General features: G+C 46.8%; 1 protein-coding gene across 3 annotated transcripts in view; it reads right to left on the reverse strand.

The window, feature by feature from the left end:
* mmp15b (matrix metallopeptidase 15b) overlaps nucleotides 1-22,133 on the reverse strand; it is a 154,465-nt gene that overhangs the window by 45,507 nt on the left and 86,825 nt on the right. For all 3 annotated transcript variants that reach the window (XM_041192330.1, XM_041192331.1, XM_041192329.1), the window contains one exon: nucleotides 7,412-7,560. In XM_041192330.1, the coding sequence (XP_041048264.1) occupies nucleotides 7,412-7,560 (149 nt within the window). The remainder of the gene's footprint in view (nucleotides 1-7,411; nucleotides 7,561-22,133) is intronic.

Below are 22,133 nucleotides of genomic sequence, written 5' to 3' on the forward strand. Positions count from 1 at the left end.
CCCGGTTAACGATGTGTCCCTCAAGCGACTGCTGGATGACGTGGAGGCCCGCCGGGATGTCCTGTACCCCCGCTCTGGCCGCAGGATGGGCAGCAACATGACCAATCCGGCTTGGGAGGCGACGGTAGCATTGGTCAGCGTCAACACCCTTCAGAAGAGGACAGCCAGCCAGTGCCACAAGAGGATGAATGATCTCCTCTGTTCCGCCAGGGTAAGTCACTCTTTTCATCACTCTCAACAGATGATAAACTTATAAACCCATCATACATCCACAGGGCCCTCACTCACTGCCAGTGCAAGGGACATCATCATTCGCGCTCTCACACTCACCGTCATTGTCCTCATCCCATTCATGGGACCACTCACCTTCTGCACAGGCCAGGCACATTTATCATCTGGCCCAGCAGGCATCCTGCTAACACTTTACCATGCAGGACAAGCTGGCACACAATGAGAGAGAGGTTGCAGACCGGTGGCGAAATGCCTGAAATCAAGGTTCTCATGCACTTTGAAAGCAGAGCCATCCAGCTTGCCGGACGAGGATCTGGACCGTTCCTTTGCTGACGGTGAGGTCGACGCAACTCTACTAAGTGAGGATGCAGCAGTGGAACATCCATCAGACAACCATGCCATGAGTGATATGCCCTCTTTCGCAAGCCACTGTCATGCACTAGTTATCTCTCCTTGCTTTCGCAGGAACATGTGCCAAACAACTGACTAAGTCCATGACCCAGGGCCTCCAATCAAGCCCCAAAGAAACCTCAGAAGAGGAATCTGCAGACATCCTCCCTGAAGTCTCGTCACAGCACTCACCCACACCCTGCACCAGCGCAGAGACACACACCTTGGTGAGACTTAGTTTTAACATAGCCCTGGGATCACAATCTGGTGAGCACATCGCACTGTCTGATCCACTGCAGGCGGCAGCAGGGACTTCACACATGTCTGGCACTCGAAGGATTGCTAGAGGCCAGAAATTTGCCGAGTCCGAGTCAGATGACGAGCCTCTGGATTCAGTCATGTCACAGTTGCTGGAGCTGCAAAGGCAAGCTCAGGAACATCAGGGAGGGATGTCTGCTGCACTCAGATTGCAAGGCACAAAGGAGGAGTCCGTCCACCTTCAGTCTGAGGTGACAGTGTGGCATGTCAACACACCGAGGTCAACACTGGTAGGGTGGCGGCTGCCATGAAGGCCTTGGTCCAGGACTTCGTTCCTGGACTGCTGCGCAGGCTCAACTCCATTGCTGATGCCATAGTTGGCCTCCAACAGCTTGTACGCGAGAGGGGTGCCAGGCAGCTCAATTTCACTCCTGCTACCCTTGCTCCTCAAGGAGTCAGCCTGGGGCCCCCCGGAGAGGAGGAACCGCAGGTACACACTACTGGCCCATCTATCCAGATGACTCTGTGAGAGTCTGGCCCATCCAACTCCCCTCTTCCTGTGACCTCAGAAGCTCTAGCTCCACAGGCCGAAGAAGGTGCCACTGCCACACAGCAGGACCCTGAAAGCAGGCCGGAGCCCTCCAAGTCATGGCCCTCTAGAGGATGCCCGTCAAAGTCATTACAGACAGGATGCAACAGTCAACAGGCTGTCTCCACCGCCATTGTGGATGTCCGGGGAGCACCAAGACGTTGTGACACAGTTAGGACTGTTGAGGAGAATTAGTTGCATAGCCTGGGCACGGTTGTTAATCGCTTGTACATACTGTTCACTATTGTTAATAAACTCCCAAGAATGTCTCCCTGTCTATAGCTCCTTGTTCTAATGAGCAGTGTTCTTGTCACTCAGATGTGAAACCTTTCTGCACAAGATAAAGGCAGGTGTCTCAGTCCAGGGCCTCTTCCCTGTGCTCTGTACAGCCATCAGACTAAAGTGAAGGTCCAGCCACACACTCCTTGGAGATATTACTGCTGCCTCCACCTTGGCAGTGCTGGTCATTGCTGCCAGAATGTAGTGGGCGGGCACCACAGAGTTCTCTCATTCTCTTGGTGTGCTCTCAGCATCTTTAAAGAGGGGCTGGATTCATCTCTTCAACATTTGTGACCACTGATGCTGTGCTGCAGTTCCTGAAGGACTCAGGTGCTGAAGGCAGACAAAGCATCAGATGAATCTAAAGTTTAATGGCTGCATCGCTATGATATGACCCTGATCACGGAGTGCAAGTGAGCTGCCCTTGACCATTCTCGGAGCCTGTGTGAAGATTTATGGAGTGTCCTCAATGCATGTTGTCATCATCCTCCAGTAATTGAGTGACTATTAGGGCCTCCACTGCCTCTTCATGACAGGAGCATTCTCACAGAGGGCATTCACGCTGCCATAAGCCAGACTGGAGTCAAACATTCACAAATGCGATGTGAGAAACAATGCGGTCACCTCACTGTGTGTCGTCATCATCCTCCACAAATCTAGCAGCTATGAAGACCTCCCGAGCATGCCTGCCTCATCTGGCCAATGCAAAGGACTCATCTCCGTCATCGTCACCTCCGAGGACCTCCTCACCCTCATCCACGTTGACATCCTCTTCATTGGAGGAGACGTGCAGCTCCTCCATCTCCTCCTCAGCCAACTTATCTCGCCATTGGAGTGCCAGGTTGTAAAGGGCGCAGCAGACGATGACACCCTCTGCGGACTACATTGCAGGGCTCCACCAGGCTGATCCAGGCCCCGGAACCTCAGTATCCTGATGGTCTGCTCCAAGTTGCGAGCTGCAGCATGAGCCTCATTACACTGTCACTCTGTTGCAGTCTGAGGCTGCCGCATGGGTGTCATCAGCCACGCCCTCTGCAGGTTGACCTTGTCCCCAAGGAGCCAACCCTGCAGCTTCTGTGGACCCTGGAATACTCCAGGGATCTGTGACCAACTGAGGATGTAGGCGTCGTGCACACTCCCTGGAAACCATGCGCACACCTGCAGGTTGTGTTTCTAGTGGACGCACACCAGGTGCACATTCAGCAAGTGGAAGCCCTTGCAGATGATGTAGTCCACCATATGTTGCGACAAAGATCTGAGCGCCACGAGTGCAGTTAATGGCATCCTGCACCTGTGGGAAACTGGAGATCTGGGCGAATCCAATCGCTTGTGCATCCTGGCTGTCACAGTCCCGGGTGAAATGCACAAAGTTGTGTGCCCTTGCAAAGATGGCATCTGTGACCTCATTGATGCATTTGTGGGTGAGGCTTGAGATCTCCCTTGGAGGTCACTTGTGGAGCCCTGAAAGGAGCGACTTGCATAGAAATTGAGCATCACGGTCACTTTCATAGCCATTAGCAGTGGATGTCCTCCATGTCCCATGGCACCAAATCCTGCAGTAAATGGCAGATGTGACCGACCAGTTCCCTAGACATGAGCAATCTTCGGTGACACTGGTTCTCAGTCATTTGCAGGAATGGAAGGCAGAGTCTATAGACCCTGGCTGTTGCTAGGCACTGGCCTGCAATGGCTCGCTATGGCTCTTGGGCGGCGTGTGCGGAAGCCCCAGCTGCCCCTTTTTCCTGAGGTTGCTGCTCCTGCCTCTGTGCAGCCAGGAACCTCAGTTACTCTCTCCTCAGTCTTCTTAATGTGCTCTGTAGGCCATCAGGCATACAGCTAGTTCACCAGGCTCCATGATCCTGATGTACTCCTCCTGCATGACGTGGTTAGCTTGGGTGTACTAAGAACTTGCCATGGTTAAGTTAACGACCCCTTAGTGCTTCCCAGAGAGTGCTGGCCACCACTTGGATGACCAGAGATTAAAACGCTGCATGGCTGCCCAGTTGGCTTGAACCATGGGACAGAACTGGTCCAAACCAGGATGCTGGCATTGCCAAGACGCTATGAACGCCTCCAGCAAGGGCTGCTACATAGCCAGCTTTAGCGAGGAGATTGTACAATGTGTGCAGTCCAACTCATCTGCAGTTCACTAAAGTGCTCATGAATTTGCAGTCTGCTGGTGGGAGGGGGAGCTCTGCAGAATTTGGTGGCACTTTGATGCCTCTATGTTGCTTGAGAGGGCAGATAAGCAAGGAGTCCGACCCCAACCTGCAGAGGCCGTGGCTGATGACATCCGTGCGGCAGCCTCAGACTGCAGCAGAGAGACAGGCTCATGCTGCAGCTTGCAACTTGGTGGAGCAGACCATTAGGATGCTGAAAATGAGGTTCCGATGCCTGGACTGGTCTGGTGGAGCCCTGCAATACAGTCCACAGAGGGTGTCATGCATTGTTGTCATCTGCTGCGCCCTTTACAACCTGGCGCTTCAATGTGGCTGTGCCTGAACTGTCTCAGTTGAAGAGGATGGTCATTTACACAGGTTTCCCGAATGCGTTGCCACTTTCCTTGCACCACCCCCCCTCCCCCGCCACCAGTCGCCTCAGAGGCAAGGCTGCATAAGCACCCCACCTCACAAGTCACCTCAACAGCAAAGCTGCACTAGCCCCTAACTCTCCCTCAAAAGTCCCCTGCGAGGCAGGGCGGCACTTGCCCCCCACTCCCCCTCAAAAGCTGCCTCTGAGGAAAGGCGGCACTTAGCCCTGACCCCCGGCGCCCCGAAGCCTGCAAAGCAACAAATGACCCTGGTGAGCTCTGCAGAACGTTGCTGTACACTCACCTCCAGTTCACCGAAAGTGCAGGCCGCCAAGTGCATGTCGCTTATATGCTGTTGCGAAACACGTAGGCGTGCTTTCTTGCTGACATGGACGGACGATAAAGCGAGGGTGTGAGACACCGGCGGGGTGCTCTGATAATGACATGCTGATGTATTACAATAAAATTCCCGACGGCCGGTTGAGGGAAATGCGACCCACCATCGGCAAGCTAAGCAGAGAATCATGACCTGCCTTCCTGCCATTGTGAAACCGTCCACTGCATATTGTCCGCTCACGCCACCAATCATGCCTGCCGCCAGTGGGCACAGAAAATTCCACCAATAGAGAGAGAGCAGGAAATGCTGAATACAATGAAGATGGTGAACATTCAGTAAATCTGGCTCCAAAATGTTATTTATGTATTCAAAAACTGACAAGAGTGATTCCAAGATTAAGGCACTAGCTTATAAGGAGTGACAACTAGAATTGGAATGTATTATGAGGAAATCTACATTGTTGGATTCTCTTTGAGTTTTTTGGGCAGAGGTTGAGGACCACAACTCCTGGTATGCCCGAGAGTTCCGGTGTAAGCGAGAGAACAGCAGGGGGCAGGCCGCGCATGCTCGGTTGCCAGATGCCCTTTGACAGCCTACTTGGAGAGAGCACAAAAACCCAACAACTGGACCATGGTTTTTGTGGCATGGAAGCGAGCCCATGTGACAAGATTAGTCAGTTGCAGAAGGTTGCTAGAAGGAGCTGCTCTCTGCAGCTGAGAGTTAGGGCTAAAGGAAGGCCCGGAGCAGTGGTGCTCTGCTCAGAGTAGCCAGACAGCTGGGACTGTGTTAGTCTGACCTACATGTGACTCCAGTTCCACAGCAATGTAGTTGACTCTTAACTGCCCTCTGAAATGGCCAAGCAAATGGCCAACCACTTAGTTCAAGGGCAGTTAGGGATGGGCAACCAATGCTGGCCTTCCCAGCGAAGCTCATGTCCTGTGAAAGAATTAAAAAAACAGGCAGTTCCAAGATCCAGTACACATTCTGCCCACCCTTCCACTCCTAACTGTGACACACCCTCTCCAGCCCAAGGGGAGTTGTGACCTGAAATTACCATGAGTAAATGTGAAGGAAGTATTTAATTAGAAAGTATTATTCTAGAATTTTCTTTGAGGAGACTGAATCAGTGGTGTAGAGTTCATGGGCGAATCATGTGGAGGTGACGGGTGTCTCAGCCGCCGACTGGAGAGCCGGCAAGAGCCATGTGTTGACTATTTTCGGAAAGGTCCACCACAACTTGTTACACTCAGGCGCTTGGTAGGCCAGCAGGTGGGCCTTCCCCCAGGGGCCACCTGCCGAGAGCTGCTGGCCAATCAAAGGCCAGCAGCTCTATTGAACAGCAGCGCCACCAGGGAGGTCGTGGCTGTTGCTGGTATGAAATCCACTCAAGGCCTAGCATTGTCACCAGATGTCAAGCCACAGGTGAGTAATGGCGGGAGGGCGTTGCGTGAAGTTCGTGGGGGAAGGGAGGGGTTGGCAGTAAGGGCGGGGGGGGTGTGGCTCTCAACAGCCAGCCCCTTTCCTGATGCTAGGTCCCTCAATCAGACGCTGAATGCCTTTGAACAAGGGTTTCCCTGGGCTGCAAGCAATCCTACAGGAGTTTGCTTGTTACGCCCTCTGCATGGCAAGCCCTCTGCTGCCATCAGGTTAATGCCAGCGACGATGAGCTGAGACCTTTAAGTGGGTGTAAATTGCTCACATAAGGGTCTCAATTGGCAGCAGGTGGGGAGGCTACCCACAAGCCTTCTCACTCCAGCCCTAATTGGGTTGGAGGCGAGAAGGTGGCGAGGCCCCCCCACACAGCCTGATTAAATGCCTCCGTCACCAAACTCCCCACACAAGAGGGCACATGATTCCATCACGTTATAGTAAATTGTACATAGCCTGTTGAAGGAATTAGCTTGATGGGTCATTCTTTTTTACGTTCTTATCTAAGATAGTCTTGGGGAATGCCAAGCAACTCTCCAAGCCTCCTGCGACAGCACCTTCGAAACCCACGACCTACCACCTCGAAGGACAAGGGCAGCAGGTGCATGGGAACATCACCACTTGCAAGTTCCCTTCCAAGCCACAAACAGTTCCAACTTGAAACTACATCACCGTTTCTTCACTGTCACTGGATCAAAAGCCTGGCGCTCCCTTCCTAAAGGCACTGTGTGTGTACACAGACCACATGGACTGCAGTACTTCAAGAAGGTAACTCACCATCAACTTTTAAAGGGCAATTAGGGGAGGTGGTGGTGTAGTGGTATTGTCATTGGACCAGTAATCCAGAAACCCAGGGTAATACTCTGGGGATCTGGGTTCAAATCTCACCATGTCAGATGGTGAAATTTGAATCCAATAAAAATCTGGAATTATAAGTCTAATGATGACTATGAAACCATTGCCGGTTGTCATAAAAATCCATCTGGTTCACTAATGCCCATCAAGAAAGGAAATCTGCTGTCCTTACCTGGTCTGGCCTACATGTGACTCCAAACCCACAGCAATGTGGTTGACTCTTAAATGCCCTCTGAACAATAAATGCTGGCTGAGCCAGTGATGCCCACATCCCATGAATGAATTTTTAAAAAATTAGGGGTGGGCAACAAATGCTGCCTTTGCCAATGATGCTTATGTCCTGGGAAAGAATAAAAAAGTATATCATAATATGGTGGGGTGCTGTACTGAGGCAATCATCAATCTTTATTAGGGATCAAGTTTGCGTTGTTGTTTTGTTTTGCTGAGGCCGATATGTATCTGAGTGCTGTGTGGAGACTGGTATGAGACGGAATCATTTCAAGCAAGCTCTTACATTTTTGTGTTTTCATCCAGTTCCCCAGTGACTTGAATTCCATAGAATCTCTGCATGTTAGCGATGGCATTGGAGAGTGTCTGCGCTGATCTCATTGTGGACATTCGTAAGCCACCTTGAGGGATGTATCCATATGACTGAAGCCAAGACTGAAATATAAACAAGAAAATCAATTAGTTCAGTTATGTATGTATTTGTAACACAACCAGCAATAAAAGTCAAGTTTACCAAATTAGAGTGGTGGATTGATCATAAATGAGCTCTACTATCATCCCTACAGATGCTCTTTATGATCAATGCAATGGCAGTGAAAGCTTTGAGCCATACAAGTGTTTCCACCAATACCAACATGATCATTGTCGGTCTTGGCTCACAAAAATAATTCCAGCTGCTGATGCCGTAGTTCCAGGTCTTCTTTATCTCTGATGCTCATGGTGCATTCAGAGACCAGAGATATTAGCAAATCTCCACATTAAAAAAAATTCAGTGTAAAATTATAATATGCTGTAAAGGACAAAATAACATTAAAACAAACACTACAAGAAAAACAAACATGATTTCACCTGAGAACTATCAGGTGTGTGGGAGGGGAAGGGAGGAGGAAATAGGTCATTTGAGGGTAGCAGCAGTTGCTGTAGTTATCTACAGACTGACATATTTTGAGAGGGAAGATCCTTTGACACGGGTGGCCACTTTGACTTTTAGGTCTATTCATCTATGTGAGCTGAAACATCTCAGATTCAATCTCTGCCAGAAAAGCATTTGAGAAACAACAACTGCTCTGGGCAGGGTCTTTGCCCAAATTTCACAGCCTGTTTTCTAATTTGATTGAACCAACATTTTGGTGCAAGTGGTACTTAAAAGAGATAGCAATCCAGAGGTCAAAGCAATGAAAGAGAACTACTTTTTTGGAGGTCACCGAGATGCAGGGGAAAACTTAAAATAGCAGGGAAATACAGGAGCAAGTACTACACATCCGTAAAGACTGATGCAAACTGAAGCCTCTACCACTTGACAAGGATGAACTACAGCACTTCAAAGTCTGGTATTATAATTTATTTGTTATTGCATCTCCCCAGCTCTATAACTACTAGTTTCCTCAGTATAATTTGATCCAGAAGGACAATTTTTTATAATTTATTTGTTCACGGAATGTGGATATCACTGGCTAGACCAGCATTTATTGCCCATCCCTAATTTCACTTGAAAAGGTGGTGATGCGTTGCCTTCTTGAACTCTTTAAGTCTATGTGATGTAGGTACGCACAGTGCTGTGAGGAAGGGAGTGCGGGATTTTGACCCAGCAACAGTAAAGGACCGTGATATAGTCCCAAGCCAGGATGGTGTGTGATACAGCGGGGAGCTTGCAGGTGGTGGTGTTCCCATGCATCTGCTGCCCTTCTCCTTCCAGGTGGTAGAGGTCATGGGTTTGGAAGGTGCTGTCGAAGGATCCTTGGTGAGATGCTGCAGTACATCTTATGGTTGGTACATACTGTTGCCATGACATGTTGGTAGTGGAGGGAATGAATATTTAAGGTGGTGTATATCAAGCTGGTTGCTTTGTCCTGGATGTTGTTGAGCTTCTCGAGTGTTGTTGAAGCTGCGCTCATCTGGTCAAATGAGGAGTATTCCATCACACGCCTGACTTGTGCTTTGTAGATGGTGGACAGGCTTTGGAGAGTCAAGAGGTGAGTTACTCTCTGGAGAATTCCCAGCCTCTTACCTGCTCTTGTAGCCACAGTATTTATATGGCTAGTCCAGATCGGTTTCTGGTTGATGGTCACCTCAATAGTGGGGCATTTAGCGATGGTGCCATTGAATGTCAAAGGGCGATAGTTAGATTCACTCTTGTTGGAGGTGGTCATTGCCTGGCACTTCTGTGCCACTAATGTTACTGACCACTTTTCTGCCTGAGCCTGAATATTGTCTAAGCCTACTTCAGTATCTGAAAAGTCATGAATGGTGTTGAACGTTGTGCAATCATCAATGAACATCTCCACATCCAACCTTATAATGGGGGGGAAGGCCATTGATGAAGCAGCTGAAGATGGTTGGGCCTTGGACACTACCTGAGGAACTCGCGGGACTGAGATCACCGACATCCAACAACCTCAACCATTTTCCTTTGTGCCAGCTACAACTTCAACCAGCAGAGAGTTTTCCCTCAGATTCCCAATTACTTCAGTTTTGATAGGGCTCCTTAATGCCACACTTGATCAAACGCTGTCTTGATGTCAAGGGCACCTCACCTCTTGAGTTCAATTCTTTTGTCTTTGTTTGGATCAAGGCTGTAATGAGGCCAAGAGCTGAGTGGCCCTGGCAGAATCCAAATTGAATTCTAGTGAGCTGATTATTGCTAAGTGTCGCTTGATAGCACTGTTCACACACCGTACATCACTTTACTGATGATTGAGAGTCGACTAATGGGGTGGTAATTGGCCAGGTTGGATTTGTCCTGCTTTCTGTGGACAGGACTTACCTGGGCAATTTTTCACATTGCTGGGTAGATACCAGTGTTGTAGCTATACTGGAACAGCTTGGCTAGGGGTGTAGCTAGTTCAGGTGCACTAGTCTTCAGTACTATTGCTGAAATATTGTCAGGGACCATAGCCTTTGCAGTATCCAATGCCTTCAGCTGTGTTTTGATATCATCAAATGTGAATTGAATTGGCTGAAGATGCTAGGACCTCAGGGGGAGGCTGAGATGGGTCATCCACCCAGCACTTCTAGCTGAAGATGGTTGCAAATGTTTCAGCCTTGTCTTTTGCACTGATGCGTTGGGCTCCTCCATCATTGAGGATGGGAATATTTGTGCAGCCTCCTCCTACTGCTGCTTGTTTAATTGTCCACCACCATTCCTGACTGGATGTGGCAGGACTGCAGAGCTTAGATCTGATCCATTGGTTGTGGGATTGCTGTCTATCACATGCTGCTTCCACTGTTTGGTATGCAAATAGTCCTGTGTTGTAGATTCACCAAGTTGATTACTCAATTTTAGGTATGCCTGGTGCTGCTATTGGCATGCCCTCCTGCACTCTTCATTGAACCAGGGTTGATCCCCCAGCTTGATGGTAATGGTAGAATGGGGGATATGCCAGGTCATGAGGCTATAGATTGTGGTTGAATACAATTTTGCTGCTGCTGATGGTCCATAGCAGCTCAGTTTTAAGTTGCTAGCTTTGTTCCCATTTAGCACAGTCATGGTGCCACAGAACACGATGGAGGGTATGCTCAACGTGAAGGCGGGACTTCGTCTCCACACAGACTATGCGGTGGTCACTCCCACCAATACTGTCATGGGCAGATGCATCTGCAGCAGGTAGATTAGTGAGGATGAGGTAAAGTAGGTTTTTCCCTCTTGTTGGTTCCGTCAGTAGCTGCCACAGACCCAGTCTAGCAACTATGTCCTTTAGGACTCAGCCAGCTCAGTCAGTAGTGGTGCTACTGAGTCACTCTTGGTGATGGACATTAAAGTCCCCAAAGTACATTCTGTGCCCTTGCCACTCTCAGTGCTTCTTCCAATTGACATTCAACATGGAGGAGGGAGGGCAGTAGGGGGTAATCAGAAGGAGGTTTCCTTGCTGATGTTTGACCTGATGCCATGTGACCTCAAGGGGTTGGAGTCAATACTTAGGGCTCCAAAGTCAAATCCCTCCCAACTGTGTACCACTGTGCTGCCACCTGTAGTGGGTCTGACTTGCCGGTGGGACAGAGCATTATCAGGGATTGCGATGGTGGTGTTTGGGACATTGTAAGGTATAATTCTGTGAGTATGAATTTGTTAGGCTGTTACTTGATTAGTCTGCAGGAGAGACAGCATGCCCTATAGAGCATTGAGATCCACAGCCATGATGAGAGTAGTTTGAGCTTGCACTAAGCTAGGATTGCATGGTAATAAACAACAATCCTGTGATCTCAGTCTGAGATTCCACTGCTGCTTTAAGATTTTGGGTGGCTTCTGCCTGTGCTGCAACAGAAGCTGAGACATCGGTCACTAGATGTTGCAATATGGTTTTCAAAGAGATGGCTACCTTTTCCATACTGGGAACGATGATCCCATGTTCTGCAAAATTCTGTGCCAAGTGTTACAATTATGAGATTTATAAGATTATTATATTTTGGGATTACAGATTTAGGGTAAATGAAAAGAGTCATGTGACCTGTTCTGAAGTCTTCATGATAGTAAGCCTGGGTTGTTTGATTGTTAAGGATCATAGGAAGACTTAGGTTTATTTTACTGGGAATATGCAGCAAGGTATTTATGATTGGAGACAATGGCAACACTCTCTGGGTTTATAATGAGTAGAGTCTGAGTCTCCCAAAGTCCCAGAAAGGTATTGTAAGTATTGAGTTATGCTATTGAGTTAAGATGAGAGAGAACTGGGGTCAAGGATAGCTAATTAACAGCTCTATCTGAATGCAAGGTTAATGTGTTTCACATTGCCTTGGGGAATAAGGGCAGAGGAAGTCATTTGTGAGATCAGGGTACAGGCTTCCCTACTGATCAATGAATATCCAACAGCAAAGGTTCTTTGTGGTCAGCAGAGAGAGAACAGGCTGCTTGTCTTTCCAAGCTGCCACAACCAAACATGGGATAGAGATGGTATCTAGTCGAAGAGACACATCCTAAAGCTATTTAAGGATTCTGGGAGACTCGTTCTGGCATGGTCAGTGGTGGTGTTGGGGAATCATTGGGGCAGACATTATTGCTGGTGGTGGATTCACAAAACTCTCTGAAAACTGAGGAAAGAGCCTGAGATCATCTATTATTTACTATGTCATTGAGACAGCCAGCTGTGCTCCTTGCGGAGGAGTTGGTCTGTGCAGAATCGTTTTTTTTCCATAGTTTACAACTAACTCAGAATTTATTATTGTTGCAGATTGAAATTTTAGTCCCCAGGAAATCGCAGCCAAATAGTGAGATCATTTGCAATCTTCAACAATCCATTGCGTCTTCCCCCACCACACCCAACCCCAAATACAGCCCAATTTCTCTCACACTTACTTGCTGAAAGACTGGCCTTTGGCCATTAATCTTTGCCAAAATAATAGAGCAAGGATAGAAAACTCACATATAACTGTCTGCAACCACAATATTGAGGAGGATAAGGCTATTGTACCAAAAAAAGTTAACAAATCCAATTTGCTTGCTTTCCTCCACAAATCTGAGAACATGTAACAATTAAACTTAAATCTTTCTTTGTAGAAACATAGCAAAAATATGTGCATCAGTAAAATTCATACTTTTTATTGGTGCCATTTTTCAGCCATTGTAGTTGATTATAATGTCAAATTCTCAAACATTTTATATTAGCTGGGGACAGACAACATTTGCGTGAACCTCTTTATTATTTACTTCCACTTCTAATTTTGCAAAATAAAATTCAGCAGTCAGCATCAAGAGAGCAGGGCAAAGCATAATGGTCAGCAGTCACAAGGAGAGAGCAGAGATGGTTTAATAGTCAGTATGAATGATGCATTAAGCAATAATTAAAAATGGAGAGAAAAGAGACTGCTAATTACTACAAAGGGAGGGAAGAGCCTATTAAAGTATTTAATTATGAATGCTAAAAGCATTTGCTACACGATGACTAAACACAAGGCTGGTGTGGCAATTGGGAACTATGATGCAATAACGTTTTCTGTAACTTGTGTTAAACCTCTAATGATAGGGAGAAGTACGACAAACAAAGGGTTTAGGGTGTTCAGTAAGGACAGACCAGACATGAAAAAAGATGGAGTAGATCTGTATGCAGGTATAAAAAGCTGATCCATTTTACAGGACAGGTTTTCCAATTGGATAGTATGTACTGTGAAGAATACAAAGTTAACTTCTGGAATTTTCTATAGACCATCAGGTCAAAATAATAATGGACAGGTTACGCTATATAAAGATAAGTGGGTGCAAACAGAAAGGCCATACTAATGAGGAACTTTAATCAGCCTAATATCATTTGGGAATGCCCAAGTTATCTAGAATTTGAATGTACTGTAAATATCTTCTATAATAGTTCATGATCAATGTTATTGCCATTTACCACATGTTTAATTGGGAATCCAAATGTGGCTAAATGCATTTCTGATTAGTAAATTAAAAAGGAGGAAACACTGCCATTGTTCATGTATCAAAGCACAAATGCACATACACTTTAATAAAAGCAAAATACTGTGGATGCTGGAAATCCAGAACAAAAACAAAAATACCTGGAAAAACTCAGGAGATCTGACAGCATCTGCGGAGAGGGATACAGTTGACGTTTCAAGTCTGTATGACCCTTCATCAGAACTAAAAAATATAGAGTTTTTCCAAGTATTTTTGTTTTTGCACATACACTTTAATCTTTTTTGTGAATTTGATGGCAACATGATAAAATGAAAAGCAGATTTTGCAAGCATTTTATGGTAGATGTGAGTGCTTTACTTCCTGGGTTACTGAATGGTGTTAGATGTTTGTTAAATAAATGTACACACTGATGCAATTAGTGCATGTGGCTAAAACAATGTCACTGTAGCCAAGCCTGTGGCTTGTTGGCAATTAATATTGGGGAGCACTTGCACAGTGTTCTAAAACTAAACAACTAAATGCAGACTACCAAAATAGTATTTACCAGTTCTTATAACAACACTAAGCGAAAACTACAGGAGAGGAGCTGTAAGATATGATTTATATCTTGTGAATGAATTCATCCAAGACCTGCAGCAAAATCATAAATGAGTTATGACCGGCACTATGAGTGAGTTGCAAATTATAACTCTCAGATCTTCATTCAACATCTTGCTTCTATCAGAAGTTAAAACACTAATCAAATAAAGAGGTAACAGAGAAGGTTTAACGGCTTTTCCATCCCTTTGTGGTTCAGTTTGAGTACACCATGGACAGATGACTCTATGGCTATGTAATGTGATGTAAATATGAAGAGAATGTTTGAAGCATGTACAAAGGAAAAGTAATTCAAATGACATCATCACAAACGAAATAAGCCCATGTAGGAGTCAGCTCAATTCCATACAAAACTCATACAGTGCGCAGTAATTAAAATTGTCACTTCAGAGGAATACTCCTAGGTCCCTCCAATGACCTTTTTCTGAATTTCATGGGACTATATGAGGCAGCGGGTATCTAATTTAAGTATTAAAAGGAATTAAACACTTGCTGACCTCTTGAGCTGGTTGTTATCTTCATGGCATTTCCAAGGCTGGGCCCCGAAACATGACGGGGGTAATCAGCAACCCCAGTCTGAATTCTGTCAGAGATAAGGCTACAATATTGCAACTACAATTATCCAAATCATGATACTTAATATAGACCTTGACTTTGCATATTAGTGTAAAATGGATGATAGCAAATTGGTAGCCTGTTTTGCATCTCTCCTGATTTTAATTTTCATTAAAATATTGCGGATTCATTATCATCCATTTTAAACGTTCACATAAAGTCATGATTTAGCCCCTTGTGTGTATAACAATTCAACTGGAGTGTGGGACAACAGAATCAGCCTTGGTTTTACTTAGCCTAAAGCTGCCAGCAGTCTTGAAGGCAATGATTGGTCGGTTGAGGGGTGGGGGGGTTCAAGGGGTCAAGGCCAACCTGTCTCTAAATTTTAATGCTTATAGTTGTTTCCCTACTATTTCTGTAACATTTTCTCAATCATAAAACAAAGGCAGTACTCTCAGGTTTGAACACTGTATTGACATATCTCACCTTTTGGGTATCTCACCTAAAAAGATTCTGGTGAAAGGGTGGTCTATTTAGCCACTTTTATATTGTGGAAGCTTACAAGGTCTATGACCTACAACGCAGAACACCAAGGAGGTTGGAAAACAAATTAAAGCTATGATAAATCAGTGAGTAGTAATTAGCTTATGTCAAGCTCAAGAACATAAGAAATAGGAGCAGGAGTAGGCCATATGACCCTTATGACCACTCTGCCACTCAATAATCTCATGGCTGATCTGAATCTGACTCAGCTCTACTTTCCTGCCTGTTCCCTATAACCCTTGACTCCCTTTTTTGTTCAAAAACTTGTCATCCCAGCTTTGACTCAAGAGCCTCTACAGCTCTCTGGGGTGCAGAATTCCAAAGAGTTGCAACATTCTTAGAGAAGAAATTCCTCCTCATTTCTGTTTTAAATATGTGACCTCTTATTCTGAAACTATCCCCTGGCTCTAGATTTCCCCATGAAGGGGAACACCTTCTCAACATCTACCCTCTCTAGACCTCTTAGAATCTTATTTGTTTCAATAAGATCACCGCTCATTCTTCTAAATTCCAATGAGTATAAGCCCAACATGCTCAGCCATTCCTCATAAGACAACCCCTACATCCCAGGAATCAACTTAGCAACCTTCTCTGAATTGCCTCTAATGCAAGTATATCCCTCCTTCAATTAGAAGCCCAAAACTGTACACGGTACTCTAGGTGTGGTCTCTCCAATGCCCTGTATAGTTGTAGCAAGACTTACTTACTTTTATACCCCATTCCCTTTGTAATAAAGGCCAACATTCCATTGTCTTCTTAATTATTTGCTGTTCCTGCACACTAACCTTTTGTGTTTCATGCATGAGGACACTGTAGTCTTTCTCCATTTAAAGATTTTGCTTTTCTATTCTTCCGACCAAAGTGGACAACCCACAATATACTCTATCTGCCAAAATCTTGCCCAGTCACTAAAGGTATTTATAACCCTTTGCAGACTCTTTGTATTCTCCTCATAACTTGCCGTCTCACCTATCTTTGTATCATTAGCAAATATGGCTAGAATACACTCAGTCCTTTCGTCCAAGTTGTTAATATATATTGTAAATAGTTGAGAACCCAGCACTGATTCTACCCCACTAATTAGTTTGTCAGCCTGAGAATAACCCATTTATCCCAATTTTTTGCTTTGTTAGTTAGCCAATCCTTCATCCATTTAGGAAGCACCATTTGAAAACCCAACGACCCTGCCTGTTACATCCCTCAAAGAACTTCAGTAAATTTGTCAAATGCAATTTTCCTTTCATAAAACCATGTTAACTCTGTTTGATTGTATTATGATTTTCTTAATGTCCTGCTACTACTTCCTTAATAGTGGACTCCAGCATTTTCCCAATGACAGTTGGTAGGTTAACTGGGCTATAGTTTTCTGCTTTCTGTTTCCTTCTTTTCTTGAATAGGGGTGTTATATTTGTGGATTTCCAATCCGCTGAGATATTTCCAGAATCTAAAGGTAGAATTTTCACGTTGGCGGGCAGGCACAATCGGCGGGCCAGGAAATGGGCCAATTAAGGCCTGGCTAGTGTGAAATGCGGCTCCCCAATGGTTGGGAAGGGGCGGGCAAGGCGGGCCTGTTTTGGCCGCAGGATCCAATGGCATCTCAGCGGTTGGTTTAAAAACGGCACACGTAGCCGCTTGAAGGCTACCATGGAAGAATGTCTCCTTTGCATTCTCAATATTTAAGTGATGGAGTCAAGTGCAGCTGGACACGGCAGGGAGCAGGTTGGTTGGGCACTCAGCCCCCCGGCTTTTTGGATAAGTGCCTCACGGTCCTCCTGGAGGAAGTGGCTGCCAGGAGGGACACCCTGGTCCTGAGATGGGAGGAGGAGGCCACCACACCTCACAAAGAGGGCATGGGAGGAAGTAGCAGCGCTGGTTAGCAGCGATGACGAGGTGTGGTGCATGAGGATACAGTGCCAGAAGAGACTCAATGACCTGCTGCACTGAGGAAAGGTGGGTATCATGTTGGCATAGGTCAGTGTGCAGAAGTGTTAAGGTGTGGCCGTCCCCCTGTGGGCCTCAGGGGTGCTAGAGTGTGAGTACTAACTGTCAATGGCCGGAGCTGGCCAAGGGGTTAGCCCTGGCTGCTTGGACTGACTGCCTTGCGGCTCGAGGGTCATGACTCGGATGTGTCCTGTGAGGTGTTCCTCAGCTGGGGTTGGCCAGGCTGCAATGATGCTGCAGATAGAGAGTGGACTAATCAATGCTCCTCTGTCCTTTCAGGAGAAGACAAGCCATAACTAATCAGAGAGGTCACATACAGGCGGAATCATGCCCAACCTGCTGCTACTGACCAGGTTCAAGCAGGATGCCCTTAAGTTTGAGAGCCAGCATGTGCAACCAGGCATGGAGGGGCAGGGGTGCAGAGGGAGGTAAAAGTGCAGTGCACAGAGGTGAGAGTTTCGGATTGTGCAACCATTCTAGTGTAGTCTCTCCATTGATTGGAGCCTCAAACCTGGAGTCCCCATTAATCATTGAAAGATGATGGCACCATGATCCAGATCTCCATTGTCTCACCAGGTTGCCTGGCAGGCACACTGACAGTGTGATGATTTTAACTAATGACACGTCCTTGTTCTCCCTTAGATTCACCAGCAAAGATTTGCTCTCTGGACCCCAAAGAGCCAACCCTGATGCCAGAGGACCACCGGGTTTCATTTGCACCTGTGTCACACCTGCTCTCCGAATCAGGCACCAGCCCAGGTACCAGCACCTCAGTAGGTATTGGATCGGCAGCCAGGATGTCGGTGCACATTGGTGAGGACACTTCATGCTTGCTTGAGGTGCAGACGGAGGCAGAGAATGCCCAGGGCGCGGCAATCGGAGGACTGCTGGGGACCAGGATGATGCTGGGTCAAAGGCAGATGAGCCTTTGGAGTCGTCCATTGGTGGCAGGTGCTGGATATCCAGCAGGATGTACAGGAGGATCCATGAGGGCTTGCGTGCCGTGGTCTCTGTTGTTGAGGAGTCCATGAGGAGCATGAGCATTGCATTGACCCTGACAGCCAAGCACACTGCCTCCTCCATTGAGAGAGTGGTGACTCTCATGGAGAGGCAGCTCCAGGGACAGAATCAGGGGTTCCTGGAGTTGCGCTCAGACCTGCCAGCCCTCACATAGGCAATGACCTCAGGTGGGCAGTGCCAGTGTGGGAGATGGGTAAGGCACCAGTATCCCAGCTAGGTGCCCGTCCACTAGTTGTGAGCAGGGAGGTCCAAAGCGAACTCACGTTGGCGCACGACCTGCTTGTTGTCTCTGTGGGCTCCTCTCAGGGCACTATGGATGACGGCAGCAGCTCCTCCACCAGCGACCATGGCATCTGATGAGGCTGCGATGGGACTGGGGAGCTGCCAGCTGTGGCACTGGCTGCTCCCTCCCAGGCGGGGCCAGCACAGGCTCCATGGGGCAGAGGACAACCACCAAGGTCATAACGGTCAACAAAACAGCAGAGTCAGCAGGCTGCCTCCAATGCCAGCAGGGGGGGCACCAAGACGTAGCACTCAGAAACGTAAGTTAAAAGCACCATGAGTACAAGAGGAACGGTTCACAGGTGATTTCCTGTTCATTAATGTTTGATTTATATGTCTGCTGGTGTGGACATCAACACTAGTAATGGTAATGTCATTATGCGTTCAATGTGACAACGGCATTAAATTTGCTTCGGTCCTGATGACTTGAGTATGCTTTACCTTTTTTATTTCTGGTGCAGGGTACACAGTATGTAATGTTGGACATGAGTGGCTGGATACTTTATTGCACAGGCAATGAGTAGACTTTGGGTACAAATGAAAGGGTCATTTCAGATATCCGGGACAGAGGTGGCAGCCCTGGCATGAGGCGGAAGCAGGTCTTTGGTAGCCTAGCTGAAGGAGTGTTGAATAAAGGCATCCCAGGCGTCCCTGCCTCCCTGGAGGTTACTACAGTCTGCCTCCAGACCCTCAGCATTCTCCTCACTGTGTTCCTCTTCTGACTCACTACTGGATTCATCATCTGTGGCCTGTGCAGCTGCATCAAGATCTTCTTCCTCCAGTGGATACCCCCTTGCCAGTCCCAGAGTGTGGAGAGCGCAGCATTCAACCATTATCAGTGACACCCACTCTGGAGTATTGTAGTGCACCCCCTGAATGGTCCAGGCATGGGAAGTGCATCTTGAGAAGACCTATGGTCCTCTCTACCACCACCCTTGTGGAGGTATGACTCCTATATCAACGCTGCTCTGCCTCTGTTCTTGGGTGGCAGAGAGACATCATAAGCCACCTTTTCAATGGATAGCCCTTGTCATCAGCAGCCATCCATCCAGTCGGGCTGGAGCACTGAACAGCCTCCGCACCTGGGAGTGTCTCAAGATGTAAGCATCATGGAAGCTACCAGGGCACCTTACACAGACTTGCAGAATATGCATCCTATGGTCACGTACTATCTGCACGTTGATAGAGTGGAACCCCTTCCTGTTGAAGAAGACATCTGCCTGTCCTGCTGGCCTTTTGATGGCCAAATGTGTGCAGTTGATGCGGTCTGCACATGGGGAACCCAGCAATTACTGCAAAGTCTCTGGCTCGCTCAGCCTGGTTGGCCTTGTCCGTGCGGTAAAGAATAAATGTCAGTATCTGCCTGAACTGGGCTTCTGTCACCAGTTTCACGCAACTGTGGAACGCTGATTGGGAGACTCCACACAGATCCCCCACTGACCCCTAGAAACATCTAGAGGCATAGAAGTTAAGGGCTGCTGTGACCTTCACAGACACTGGCATGAGGTGTCCACCCACACAGTTGGAGCTGATCTCAGGCCCAATCATCCGACAAATGGAGGTCAAGGTCTCCCTTGAGAGGCGGAGCTTCCTTCGGGCATTGCACCTCAGACATACTGAGGTAGCTGCATCGCCGCCTGTAGCCCCTGTCAGCAGGATAGTGGCGTCTTCTGCGGCCCCTTCTGCCTTGGACTTCCTGATGGCCCTGCGCCACTTGTGCCTGCGCCTCTCCTCCCATAGGTCCCTCCCCTGGAAGCTGCATTAGGACACCTGGCCTCCTCTCCCTTCTGCCCCTTTCTTCCTCAGAGGAGGAGGTGCCACCAGTGAAGACCACGATCCCTGTTACCAGGGTAACGGAAGGCTGCCTGATACCTGGAATGGTCCACATCTGAATCCTCCAGGGCCTTTGGAGACGCCAGTAAGTCCTGAAATGAAGCCTGGAAATGCTAACAATGTAGCTCCAAACAGAGATGAAGCTGCCAAGCACCAATAAGCAACCAGCAGCAAACTATCTTCAAAACTTTTAGTACTCACACTGGCAACGCTACTGACCCTTTTCATCCCAATTTGGATGAGGTTTAGCAAATTGCCGAACTGCCCATTTTGCCCATGCGACGAGTGCAAAATTGCACGGGCAATGTAAAATCCAGCTTAATTGCCTTAACTGACCTCGTAATTGATGGCGGGCATGGCTCTGACTCTCGCATGCACCCGCCAACTGAAATATCGCGTAAGTGCGCAATGACATCGGGACATTTGCCCGATGTCATCACGTGCTATTTTATGTTCGAGTGAGTCAGGTGCGGCCCACCCGCTCAGCTAAAAATTCTTCCCTAAGGAATTATGGAAAATTACAACCGATGCATCCACTATCCCTGCAACCACTTCTTTTGAGACCCTAGGATGTAGGCCATCAGGTCCTGAAAGCCTGACAGCCTTTAGTCCCATTAGTTTCCTTGTACTTTTTCTCTACTGATAATGATTGTCTTAAATTATTCCTTCCCTATGGCTCCTGATTTTCTGCTAATTTTGAGTTGCTTTTAGTTTCTTCTACCAGGAAAAAAGATACAAAATATTTGTTCAAGGAATCTGCCATTTCTTTGTTTCCCATTATTAATTCTCCAAACTCATTCTCTAACAGACCAACATTTACTTTAGCTACTCTCATCCTTTATGCACACCTGTAGAAGTTTCAACTGTCTCTTTTGTTTAAATATTTCTTGCTAGTTTACTCTCATGTTCTATTTTCTCCCTTTTTTGTTTTAGTCATTCTTTGCTGGTTTCTAAAATTTTCATTCTTCTTGCCTGCCACTAACCTTTGCAACATTGTATGACTTTTCTTTCAACTTGATACCATCTGTAACTTACTTGGTTAGCCATGGAATTTATCCTTCTCAGAGTCTTTTTCTCAATGGAATATATTTTTGTTGTGTTTTTAAAAATTCTTTTGCAGAATGTGGCTGTCACTGGCTGGGCCAGCATTTGTTGCCCCTTGAGAGGTGGTGGTGAGCTGCCTTCTTGATAGGTACACTCATAGTACTGTTAGGGAGTTCCAGGATTTTGACCCAGCAATAATGAAAGAACAGTTATATAGTTCCAAGTCAGGATGGTGCGTGGCTTGGAAGGGAACTTACAGGTGGTGGTGTCCCCTTAAATGTCTGCTACTGCTTATCCACCATTTATTAATTCTATTTTCCCAGTATACTTTAGCCAACTTTGCCTTCATACCTTTGTAATTGCCTTTAAGTTGAAAACACTAATTTCAGATCCAGGTTTCTCACTCTCAATCTGAATTTGAAATTCTACCATGTAATGTTTGAGTTTTAAAAGTGTGCAGGTTGTAGAAAGGAAAGAATGAGTGAAGCCATTTTGTCCCCAAATTTGGAGTCAGTCATCACTTCATCGACTGATGAAGCTCCATACAGCGGTACATTTGGCTGCAAACATTCTGGGATTCAGACAACTGAACGTCAAACCATTTTAGGCTAGATTCTTTCATCACAGATGCAATTGCCTGCAGATTCAAAATGGGACTCTAGCTGTGCAAAACATCTTGTCCACTCTCTCCCCAGGTTCTGGCTGACCTGTTGAGTGTTTCCAGTATTCCCTGTTTCTGTTTCTCCTTATGACATAACCTGATTAGCTAATGTCAGTTCTCCACTTTTACATAAGGAGCTAAAGGTCTTCTAAGACAGTGGTTCTGTGTATGGCTGATTCAATT

Source organism: Carcharodon carcharias, chromosome 7 (genome assembly GCF_017639515.1).
Source record: "Carcharodon carcharias isolate sCarCar2 chromosome 7, sCarCar2.pri, whole genome shotgun sequence".
NCBI classification, from domain to species: Eukaryota; Metazoa; Chordata; class Chondrichthyes; order Lamniformes; family Lamnidae; genus Carcharodon; species Carcharodon carcharias.